Consider the following 12,131-nt stretch of genomic DNA (forward strand, 5'->3'; position numbering starts at 1 on the left):
TTTGCAAAAATGTCTAAACCTGTTTTCGCTTTGTCATTATGGGGTATTGTGTGTAGATTGCTGAGGAACATGCTTTATTTAATCCATTTTAGAATAAGGCTGTAACGTAACAAAATGTGGAAAAAGTCAAGGGGTCTGAATACTTTCCCAAGGCACTGTAAATGAATGCAAAGTTCAGTGTTGGCTATAACAAAAACAGATTGATAAACACTTAAATTTGTCAAAAACATACTTATCTAATGTAGGTTTTAGTATGTTAAATTTATAAAATTAGTACTTTTTTGTATAGTTAAGAGTTCATAAAAAAATGATTTTTAAAAAAAACAAATATGTAGTCAAAGTATTATATTCACACATATCTTTAGTTTTCAACATTACTCTATAAATATTTAATATTAATGAAATGTTAACATTTTAAACAACTTTGCTAGGCTATTGAAAATCCGAGCCAAAACCCTGTTTTGAAGACTTTTGATCATGTACATTACTTTTCCTTCTGTTACAAAGACCTGTCCCAAATATGTCCTGTTTAGTATGTAGAATAAAGTTATCTTATTGCTGAGCGATGGGAGGCAATTTAGAGAGGCGAGACTTTGGTTTGGGGCTCTTTGCTGACAGAAACGTTCCCTTAATTCTCCCTATTCTAATGAACCTCAATCTCCACCACACTCTTGGCCCGGAGTCAAATCTCTCAACACCCTCCGGTTGCTCTGCTGTCAGCTGGGTCAAATGAATACAGATCTCTGAAATGACAACATGTTTGTAGTGACCCATTGTTCCGCTGGCAGACTTCTCTCTAGGCTTTACCGCCCCCTTGTGGTGAAGAATGACAGAAGGTTACTCTTGCACACTGTGGTCGACAACGTTCGACTCACTGGGCAGCTTTGTATTATCTACTGTCATGGGTTTTGCTGTTCCTCCTAGGACTTTCTAATGAAAGAATGACACAGTCACATATGATAACAATCACATTTGTATTAGCTCTGAATTAATATGCATAAACAAATACAAATATCATATTAAGAGAGCAATCCATCTGGATAGGTTATGAAGCAAACATATCTGTAAAATACAGGTTTCACTTGCTCTAGCCCCGTCATGCACAATCTCTGCATTAAGGCTAGAGGCACATAAAATATGTGGACACGGAAGGGGATCTCATCTTGGCACCACACTGCAGTGTCATACACGGAGCTCTGCAAGAACCCTTTGGGTTAGGGTGGATCAAGTCTAAAATGGCTTCCTCTGCTTTTCTCTCTTTCTACATCTGCACTGACCGACCAGTACAAATGGAGAAGAGTCATGAGAGGAAAGCAACTTTAGGCTATTGAGATCCACCAATGGAGGTAAAAAAAAAAGCCCCCACCCGTTCTCACCTCTCTGCCAATCCTTCCATATCTCACTACAGCCTCCACACCTCATCTACTCCTCGCCCTCTCTCACAGTCTCTTCTTCATCTTGCCCTTCTTGTGGACACCACGGCCAAAGCCAGATTTCTTCTGGTCGTTGAGGCGCTGCTTGCCCTTGCTCCGGAGCTTCTTCAAGCCTCCACTCTGCAGGAACCTCTGTTTCTCTGTCTTCCTGCGCTGCTTCAGGATCTGGTCCCGGCTCTTCAGCTCCGAGCGCGGGCCCCGGGAGCCACCATCCCTCTGCTGCCCAGGGGGCCCCAGGGGCTGGGAGTTGGGGCCCCTGGATGGGCCACCTCGGCCCCGGCCAGGCCTGCCTCGGCCTGGAAGAGAGAGACGGAGTGAGACAGGGTTAGGGAAGAGAAGGGCCTATGCAACATTTCAAATGTTCATCATTATTTTAACATGCTGATTGCAAGTAACATGGACAAAATACATCAGACTGGATATTGCTGTGAGTGTTTCGGAATAGATCTTAGGTAGTAGAGCCCGTAGACTGGAGCTTGAAGAATGGCAGCTTTACTTAAGAGACATTAGTCACTCTTCAGACCCGTCACAAACAAATTATCCAAACTCTAGCTACAGCCCTCTGATGAATTGCACTCCTACCTCCTCCTCCACCCCTCCTTCCTCTGCCTCCGGTCTCTCCATCCGAATCTCCACCCCCTCCGTCGTCCACCTTGTACTTCTTCTTCCACTCCTCATAGCTAAGACACACAGGGTCAAGGAGATGGAACATCCTAATAACATTGCAGTGGTACAATTAAGAGTGAGGACTTATGCACAATAAGTTGGTATTCCCCTCCGAGAACTTATTAACAGCTTTCATCAGTAAAGATCAGTCTGAGATGACAAAGATACAAGTTCTTCTTGTTCTTGTTGTTGATCATCTGTCCGGTCTCCGTCCTCTTCTTCTTCTGGTCTGCCTCCTTCCCCGTTTCTTTGACGAAGCGCTTTCTCTTGCGATCCCTGCAGAGAGATGATGGAGTCGTCAAGTGAGGTCGATAGGGGTGTGTGTGTGTGTGTGTGTGTGTGCGCGCGCAGCGGTGTTCCCTCTTACCACTTCATCATGTGTTTGTGCTGGTTGAGTCGCTCTCCTTCGTCTCCCATCAGGTCCAGTACAGCAGTAGAAGCCTGCTGGTCAAACGTTGTGCCCTCTGTTCCCAGGCTGAGTCTGCAAACAGCAAACACTGAGTCATATCACTATGGCTCTGTTGTACTATAAGCCCACACTCACAGAATGACTATTTTGGTCTTGTGTTTAAAGCCGGTAAAGTGGAGTGGACTGTGTAGTCAGCTTTTCCCATACCCTCTCTCAGAGTTGAAGTCCTTGGGTCTGTAGGGGATGTAGTTCTCCTCATCGCGGCCAGTCTGTTTGGTCTTCTTGCTGTCTGGCCTCTCCGTATCGCCATCCACCTGTGGCTTCCTCCTCTTCCCCCCCACCACCTCAGAGAACACACCCTGGTGGACAAATGACAGAAGTACAGCATGGGAAACATCCGGTCTAGTCATATGATACTACTTTGTCTGTGGTGGTGCTATGCGCCACTGTTGATTAGCAATGGAACACGTACATGCTAGATGGATACTCAGTAGTGCTAACCTGAAAGTCCTCCTCTTCACTGTCCTCCTGGTCTGCTGTGTGGTGAGTGGAGGGCAGGGGAGTAACAGGAACGTGATACCTGCCCTCTGCAGCCAGAAGCTCCTTCTTCTGTGTGAACATATCCACCAGCCGCATGTCCCTGGAACGCTTGGCTCGCATCACCACGCTGGCGTTGGTCTTGCTGTTTGAGTTGATCTCAAAGATCGTCTGGAGGAAAAGTGCCATGGTTGTTTAATACAGTATGACTAACGGTTATTCATTCATTACAGATAATAGTTTCCAATATGCATTTTAAATCCCAACTCACAGCTCTAGCCTTGTAGCCCTTAATGCAGTCCACCATTTGAAGGCGCTCCAGTTCCATTTTCTCCAAGCCTGACCCTGAAGGGAAATGTGGGTTAATATCTTAGCAACATTAAGGAAGCATCTGTGTGGGATTTTCATGAGAACCCTAAATCTGATGAGGATCCACTGAGACAGAAACTTCATTTATTAATATCACAACTTTATGGACCATCTGCAGCGCACTGGAAAGACCATTCTGTTCACAGGTCAGTCATCCTACTGACCTAACAGTGGGTGGACAGCCATGCTGGGGAGCTCTGTGTTCTTGACCCGTTTAAAGGATTCTGGTGAGGGCATGGGCCGGGACTTGATGTACTGCTTGTAGGCGTTGTCCGCTATGCGGCGCAGGTTCTGCAGGTCATGAGAGTTCTCATGGGCCGTGATCAGCTGGGATTCCTCATCATCCAGAATGCTCTGGGGAACACGACCAAACACACCGTCTGACTCTGGAGGGAGGGAGGGAAATTAAGCAGGAGATAGAGGAAGGGACAGAGAGAAATATGTGAGTAAGCAAGATAATTAATTGAATGTCCATGATAGAAAACAAGTGTGACAAGACAACTGGATGGGTTAGCAATGGTTCCATTCCCTCACACTGTGTATGACATGTTGTTGCCCAGTGCTGGTACCTTGTTGGTGGTCAGGTGTAGCCAGCTGAAGGGGTCTCCCCAGGAAGAGATGGAGGTCATAGACAAAAGGTATCTCATCTGTACACACAAGGCTATAGGCTGCTCCACTGCGGCCTGCGCGTGCCACTCGACCTGGGGTTGAAAAGGCAGAGATGAGCCAACAGTCAGTGTTGAGGAAGACACTATATTTCATTGATTCAGATGGTCATGTTGACCACAATTAACAGTCAACTGTTTGCGTTACCCACCGACTCTGTGCAGGAAGAGCTTGGCCTTGGAGGGGAAGTTGTAGTTGATGACGTTGTCCAGCAGGGGGATGTCTATACCGCGAGCAGCCACGTCTGTCACAATCAACACCATGGCCTTGCGGTGGACAAATTTACCAATGTTGATCTTCCTGGCAGTCTGGTCCAGGGCACTGTAGATGTAGGCACACTCCACGCCCTCAGAGGACAGCAGCTAGGCATAGGGTAACACACAGAGTTAGAGTCAAAACGTGTTTAAACGTACAAGGCCGAGGACAACCAAACCTTATTCCATTAGTTTCCCCTTTTATTCACTGGGGTCTCACCTCTTTGAGGTACTCGACATGGTGTTTGGTGGCAACAAATACCACCGTCTGCTCCTGGGGCTTCGCCACGTTCCTCAGCAGGTGGAGCAGCAGAGCCGGCTTATCATCCATCCTCAGGTGGAAGAACGACAGCTGGGAGGAGAAAATACAATGTTATGCTACTTTTATATGACCTAAATGAATCAATCACAGGTTTCACATGTCGGATTCAAACTGGGTGCACATTTTTTGAATGTGTGTTTTAGCGAGTCCTTTAGCTTTACCTTCAGCAGCTCACTCAGCTTGGAGTCCACGTCCAGACGAATCAGCACTGGCTCCGTCAATCCTGCACAAAAACACACCCGTCAGAGCACTACTGATCTTGCCTCGTACACAACTCATTATGAAAAGGCTGCAAAAGAAGGCAGAGGTTGCGGGTGGGCTTACCGGCTCTAGCAAACTCAACCAGTAGTTTGGGCAGGGTGGCAGAGAACAGCAGTGTCTGTCTGTTGTCTGGGAGCCTCCGGATGATCTCCTGGAGCTGGTCAGCAAAGCCCATCTCAAACAGCCTGTCCGCCTCGTCAAACACAACGTACTCCACGCTCTGTAGCTTCAAGTTCATCTCCATGACAACGTGCATCAGACGACCTGGGGTACCGATAATTCTGAAGGCAGAAGACATAACTCAAACCTACAGCAGAGAACAAAAATAACCTTTTTATAGTTTTAAATTGCATAATGGCAAATTACAGCAGTACATTGTGAAGGCCATAGTGTACGTACATATCCGGGTTCTCATGAAGCGCCGCAAACTGATCATCCATTCTGAAAAGAAACAAGAGGTTCATCTCACATTTTATTTTTCGCATGCGCCGAATACAACTGCTGTAGACCTTAACGTGAAATACTCGTTTACGAGCCCTTTCCAACAATGCAGAGTTTAAAAATAAAATGGTACCACAAGAGGAATAAAATTAAATAGACATTTTGAGGTAGATATGTACATGAAGGCAGGGTAAAGTGACTAGGCATCAGGATAGATAATAATAAGCTATTTGAGGTAGATATGTACATGAAGGCAGGGTAAAGTGACTAGGCATCAGGATAGATAATAATAAGCTATTTGAGGTAGATATGTACATGAAGGCAGGGTAAAGTGACTAGGCATCAGGATAGATAATAAAACGAGTAAAATAAAGAACAGAGTAGAAGCAGCAAATAATGAGTAAGAGTATGTGTGCATATGAAGTGTATGTGAGTGTGTATATGGTTTGTAAATATAGTCTAGTGAGTGTGTGTAGGGCCAGTGCAGATAATTTGGGCACCATTAATTGACTATTTAGCAGTCTGGCTATTTAGCAGTCTTATGGCTTGGGGGTAGAAACTGTCTCGGAACCTTATGTTCCGAGAGCCGAAGCTCTGGTACCGTTTGACGGACAGTAGCAGAGTGAAAAGTCTATGGCTTGGGGGGCTTTTTTTCAGGCCTTCCTCTGACACCGCCTGATATCGAGGTCCTGGATGGCAGGGAGCAAAGCCGTGTTAAGAGTCAGCGTGGTGAGGCGTTGTTGCCTACCCTCACCACCTGGGGCCGGCCCGTCAGGAAAAGCAGAATCCAGTTGCGGAGGTTCAGTCCCAGGGTCCCTATCTTGGATGAGACTATGGTGTTGAACACTGAGCTGTAGTCTATGAACAGCATTCTCGCATAGTTATTTCCCCTCTTGTTAAGGTGGGAGAGGAAAGTGTGAAGTGTAATTGAGAATATGTCATGTGTGGATATGTTGGGGCGATATGCAAATTGGAGTGGGTCTAGGGTGTCTGAGATGACTGTCATGTCCAGCCTTTAAAAACACTTCCTAATTCCAGATGTGTGCTACGGGGCGATAGTCATTTAGGCAGGTTACCTTGGAGCTATTGGGGAACAGGGACAATGGTGGTCAGCTTGAAACATGTTGGGATTACAGACTGGGACAAGGATAGATTGAAAATGTCTGTGAACACAATTTCCAGCTGGTCTGCGCATGCTTTGAGAATGCCCCCCGGTGGCCTTGTTCAGTGTTCAGTTGATGCTTATAAGGACAATAACACATTTCAACACAACAAGACTGAAGATGTACTTAATACCTGTCTCCACCAAGGATCAAAGCTGTCTTAAGGCCGGTGAATTTTCCCAACTGAAATAAAATAAAGGGAATATAGTTACTATTTGCTGTTACTGACCAATACAACATACTACCCCTGAAGTGGTACAACACACTACCCCTGAAGTGGTACAACATACTACCCCTGAAGTGGTACAACATACTACCCCTGAAGTGGTACAACACACTACCCCTGAAGTGGTACAGTGATGCCAAATTTACTATAAAACACCTATCCTGACCTCTTTGGTGAACTTCATGGTTTGCAGCGCCAACTCTCTGGTGGGGGTCAGAATTAGAGCCCTGGCCCCCGTCTGGGCCTGGGGAACCTTCAGCTTCTCAAACATTGGCACCAAGAACGCAGCAGTCTTCCCGCTGCCTGTCCTTGCCATGGCAACCATGTCCTTGCCATCTAGAATCACTGGGATAGTCTGAGAGGGAGAGAGGTATCGTAAACAATCGACCTGATATATTAGTGAAAGTGAAAAGATCCAAGGGCACTGGCATACCTTCCTCTGGATTGGAGTAGGGACTTTGTAGCCCTTCTTCATGACTCCTTTAAAAACTGGGTAACTGAGACCTGCAATTAACAAAAGATGGCTGTTACAACATACTCAGGACACATTGCTGTATAACACATGTCAAACTCATTCCACGGAGCGCCGAGTGTCTGCGGGTTATCGCTCCTCCCTTGTAGTTGATTGATTAATTAATTCTCTAGAGTCTAAGATGTTGGTGTTGGGGGGGTCATACCGTGGATCATTTTGCTATTTGACTGTGAATTGCTTTTCCTTCACTCTGCGGTCCAACTTATCCCAAACCATCTCAATTGGGTTGAGGTCGGGTGACTGGAGGCCAGGTCATCTGATGCAGCAGTACATCACTCTCCTTCTTCGTCAAATAGCCCCTACACAGTTGGGTCATTGTCCTGTTGAAAAACAAATGATAGTCCCACTAAGCGCAAACCAGGTGGTATGGCGTGTCGCCGCTGAATGCTGAGGCAGCCATGCTGGTCAAGTGTGCATTGAAGTCTAAATAAATCACCGACACGGTCACCAGCAAAGCACTCCCACACCATCACACCTCCTCCATGCTTCACGGTGGGAACCACACATGCGGAGATTTCCACCGGTCTAATGTTCATTGCTCATGTTTCTTGGCCCAAGCAAGTCTCTTCTTATTATTGGTGTCCTTTAGTAGTGGTTTCTTTGCAGCAAATCGACCATGAAGACCGATTCACGCAGACTCCTCTGAACGGTTGATGTTGAGATGTGTCTGTGACTTGAACTCTGTGAAGCATTTCTTTGGGTTGCAAATTCTGAGGCTGGTAAATCTAATGAACTTATCCTCTGCAGCAAAGGTAACTCTGGGTCTTCCTTTCCTGTGGCGGTCCTCATGAGAGCCAGTTTCATCATAGCGCTTGATGGTTTTTGTGACTGCACTTGAAGAAACTTTCAAAGTTCTTGAAATGTTCTGGATTGACTGACCTTTGTGTCTTAAAGTAATGGACTGTAGTTTCTCTTTTCTTATTTGAGCTGTTCTTGCCTGGCTACTTTGATGAATGTCAAATATATTTTAATTTGTTTAAAACTTTTTTGGTCATTTCATGATTCCATATGTGTTATTTCATAGTTTTTATGTGTTCACTACTATTCTACAATGTAGAAAATAGTAAAAATAAAGAAAAATCCTGGAATGAGTAGGTGTGTCCAAACTGTTGACTGTTACAGCGTTTAAAAATATATACATATTTAACCTTTTTTTAAGTAGGCAAAATGTACCTTTAGATGAGTCACTTGTGGGGGTTGTAGAGCAAAACATAGACCACCATCGTGTTCGTGAGAGCATCATCTTTCCATAGAGCGGTCATACTACGGTACAGCCGTGTTCGTGAGAAGACCGATTTTTGGGATGTCTCATGGTCTGACAGCTGTGCCTCGGCCACCTTCAATCGCAGATGTGGAAGGCTGCCATAGGTGGTTGCGGTGTATTGGGACTAATATCTCTTGCTTAAACTGGCAGATTGTGGGGTTAAGGTCACTAATTAGTAAGAAACTCCCCTCACCTGGTGTCTAGGTCTTAATTGAAATGAAAAACCAAGGCCCTCCATGGAATGAGTTTGACACCCTTGTTGTATAACATCTGTAAGTGTCTTACAAAGATGGGCTTCAGATAAGCCAATATAAATTTCTCACCCATGGACTGGAAGCCCCCAGACTTCTTTTTCTTCTTGTTCTGAGCTCTGACCAGCTCCCGGGTGTCTGGTTCAACATCAGACAGACATTCTGACGAAGCACCAGGGAACCGGGGTAACTTTCTTCCAGGCTGAAAAACACATTCATTGCATGATAATACCATGACATTGTCATTATGGAGATTGTTAAACTCAATAATTTCCCACTCAAATCTAGCATGACTTTAAAGCTAGAATCCATAGTTGCTATATACATTTTGGACTTTGTAGCGATCCTCGCTATATGCGCCTAGTTAACATTCCGACCAAGTGGGTTAACCCTATTGGCGCCCTGCGCAGGATGTTTGCCTTTTACACCAGAGACCGGGTTTGCTTTCCAGCTCGCTACATTGGTGTCAGGGTGTCGGATGGCGCAGTCAGGCCATCGGAACGCACGGGCGGACATGTGAAAGGACTTAAAAGAATGTGGACGATCGATCCCGTTCGGAGGGGCTAGATGTATTAGTCATATTACAATATCCACGAAGTGCGTTGGCGTGACGCGTAGAGTATTTGCCTTTTACGCCAGAGACCCGGGTACACTTCACGCTCCAATATATACCCATTTATTCTTGCAGAATATAACTTAAAAACGCCTCATTAAGTTACTTAAACGGTCATACCCTATTCAGAACCCCAAATATAATCTTGTTTTACTCCAATTATCGTAAAAAACGCAAACAAACACTGTATAGCCTCAAAACGGTGATATTATGGATGATCTATCCTTGCATCCATATACTTTTTAGCGAAACAGGGGTGGGGAGAACGCTTTTTTATTGTTTCAATTAGGTTTCTAGCTTTAGTAATGTAGTTAATGTAATTGGCGATAAATCAATTCTAGGCCGAACGCAAAGCCAAACAGGCAAACCCTGCACACAAGTTGGCATCCATCGCTAGTTGCCTAGTTAGCATGTTAGCTAGCTAAGGGTTATCAACTAACTAAGTAAATTCATAGCAAGTAGATTTACATACATTTGATAAAATGACTACAGCAAATAGTTTACCTAGTTACAATAACAGAAAAACGAATGGTTCTTACAGAATCATCGTCCTTAATTTTAGCAGCAACTTCGAAATCTCCACCATCCGACTCGTCAGGCTCCCGGTGGCCAGTCTGTCTCTTTTTCTTAGTTAGCTTCTTCTTTCTTTGAGCCATTGTGATTAGTTGTAGCACTTTTTATAATTTGTTCAATGCTTTGAACTAGTCAGAATAAAAATAAAAAAACGATTGGTGCTCAAAACTAAATTAACTGTTCAGCACACAACAACACAGACAGCAGACATTTTGAAACACGTGTGATTAAAAACGCAGGACTCGTGCGTCGGCGCATGATATGACGTCATGGTGTTTTTTGTGAGTAGTATTACAGAGTTTCTAAACCCAGAGGCGTAACATCGCGAGATTTCCGGGAACGCTTACGAAATAGAACAGGGCGGGGTTTGGGGTTTGAGAAGTCATGTTTTCAATACCTTTCAATACCTCACCTTGCAAGGATAACTACACTGAGCCTTTTTCCACTGGTGTGTGTGGCCAAAAATCTAAATTTCCATGTAATCCAATAAATGTAAATGTCTGGAGTTTGCTAAACAGCATTGGCACTTGGATAGGAACTGGTGCTTTGGTCAGATGACATGAAAATAGAGCTCTTTGGCTACGCACGCCAGTGGTGGGTTCGGCGTTGAAATGAGAACTCATGAGCAGAAAATAACCCCATACCCACTGTAAAATATTGTGGTGGATCTTTGATGTTGTGGTGGATATTTTGCTTCTACTGGTCCTGGGGCCCTTGTTAAGGTCAACAGCCTCCTGAACTCTACCACATACCAGGACATTTTAGCCAAAAACCTGGTTTCCTCTGTCAGGAGGCTGAAACTTGGACACAAGTGGATCTTCCAGCAAGACAATAACCCCAAGCACACATCAAGATCCACAATTATGTATTTCTTTATTCCATTCTTTTACTTTCAGATTTGCGTATTGTTGTAAATTGTTAGATACTACTGCACTGTTGGAGCTAGGAACACAAGCATTTCGCTTCACCCGCAATAGCATCTGCTAATATGTGTATGTGACCAATACAATTTGATTTGACAAAGAAATGGTTAATTGGCCAAAAAAATAAACATTTTGCAATGCCATCTCAGTCTCCGGAATTGAAACTAATTGAAAACCTGTGGTTTGAATTGAAGAGTGCAGTCCATAAGTGCAGACGAAGGATATCAAGGATCTGGAAAGATTCTGCATAGAGGAATGGTCTAAGATCCCTCTCAATGTGTTCCCCAACTTATAAAACATTTTAAAATACGTCTCAGTGCTGTTATCCTCGTAAAGTGAGGTATTGAAAACAGGGGTATCAATAATATTTACTTTTGAGAAAAAAATGTATTAATTGTTAAACAAAATCTTTTTATTTTAGCAATTGTATTAGTGTAAAATAATATACATTTCCCAAATTTTTGGAGCAGACAATATGCAGTGGCTTGTGAAAGTATTCACCCCCCTTGGCATTTTTCCTATTTTGTGGCCTTACAACCTGGAATTAAAATTGATTTTTTGGGGGGTTTGCATCATTTGATTTACACAACATGCCTACCACTTTGAAGATGCAAAATATTTTTTGGGGTGAAACAAACAAGAAATAAGACAAAAAAACAGAAAACTTGACCGTGCATAACTATTCAACCCCCGAAAGTCAATACTTTGTAGAGACACCTTTTGCAGCAATTATAGCTGCAAGTCTCTTGGAGTATGTCTCTATAAGCTTGGCACATCTAGCCACTGGGATTTTTGCCCATTCTTCAAGGCAAACATGCTCCAGCTCCTTCAAGTTGGATGGGTTCTGCTGGTGTACAGCAATGTTTAAGTCATACCACAGATTCTCAATTGGATTGAGGTCTGGGCTTTGACTAGGCGATTCCAAGACATGTAAATGTTTCCCCTTAAACCACTCAAGTGTTGCTTTAGCAGTATGCTTAGGGTCATTGTCCTGCTGGAAGGTGAACCTCCGTCAACGTCTCAAATCTCTGGAAGACTGAAACAGGTTTCCCTCAAGAATTTCCCTGTATTTAGCGCCATCTATCCTTCCTTCAATTCTGACCAGTTTCCCAGTCCCTGTCGATGAAAAACATCCCCACAGCATGATGCTGCCACCACCATGCTTCACTGTGGGGATGATGTTCTCGGGGTAAAGAGAGGTGTTGGGTTTGCACCTGACATAACGTTT

At 44.3% G+C, this 12,131-nt stretch overlaps 1 protein-coding gene across 1 annotated transcript; it reads right to left on the reverse strand.

Annotated features, from left to right (window-relative positions):
• Window positions 1-960: 960 nt before the first annotated feature.
• Window positions 961-10,246, reverse strand: ddx54 (DEAD (Asp-Glu-Ala-Asp) box polypeptide 54). Its single transcript, XM_071363859.1, has 19 exons — window positions 9,947-10,246; window positions 8,867-8,996; window positions 7,181-7,251; window positions 6,914-7,102; window positions 6,655-6,704; window positions 5,317-5,358; window positions 4,981-5,198; window positions 4,818-4,879; window positions 4,555-4,686; window positions 4,232-4,442; window positions 3,984-4,115; window positions 3,579-3,800; window positions 3,317-3,390; window positions 3,010-3,216; window positions 2,716-2,867; window positions 2,467-2,580; window positions 2,268-2,375; window positions 2,016-2,113; window positions 961-1,729 (listed from the first exon to the last, which is right to left on the reverse strand). Exons 1-19 carry the CDS (start codon window positions 10,061-10,063, stop codon window positions 1,440-1,442), a joined length of 2,619 nt encoding a protein of 872 aa, XP_071219960.1. The 5' UTR covers window positions 10,064-10,246; the 3' UTR covers window positions 961-1,439.
• Window positions 10,247-12,131: the final 1,885 nt, after the last annotated feature.

The sequence above is a fragment of the Salvelinus alpinus genome, chromosome 24 (assembly GCF_045679555.1).
Source record: "Salvelinus alpinus chromosome 24, SLU_Salpinus.1, whole genome shotgun sequence".
NCBI classification, from domain to species: domain Eukaryota; kingdom Metazoa; phylum Chordata; class Actinopteri; order Salmoniformes; family Salmonidae; genus Salvelinus; species Salvelinus alpinus.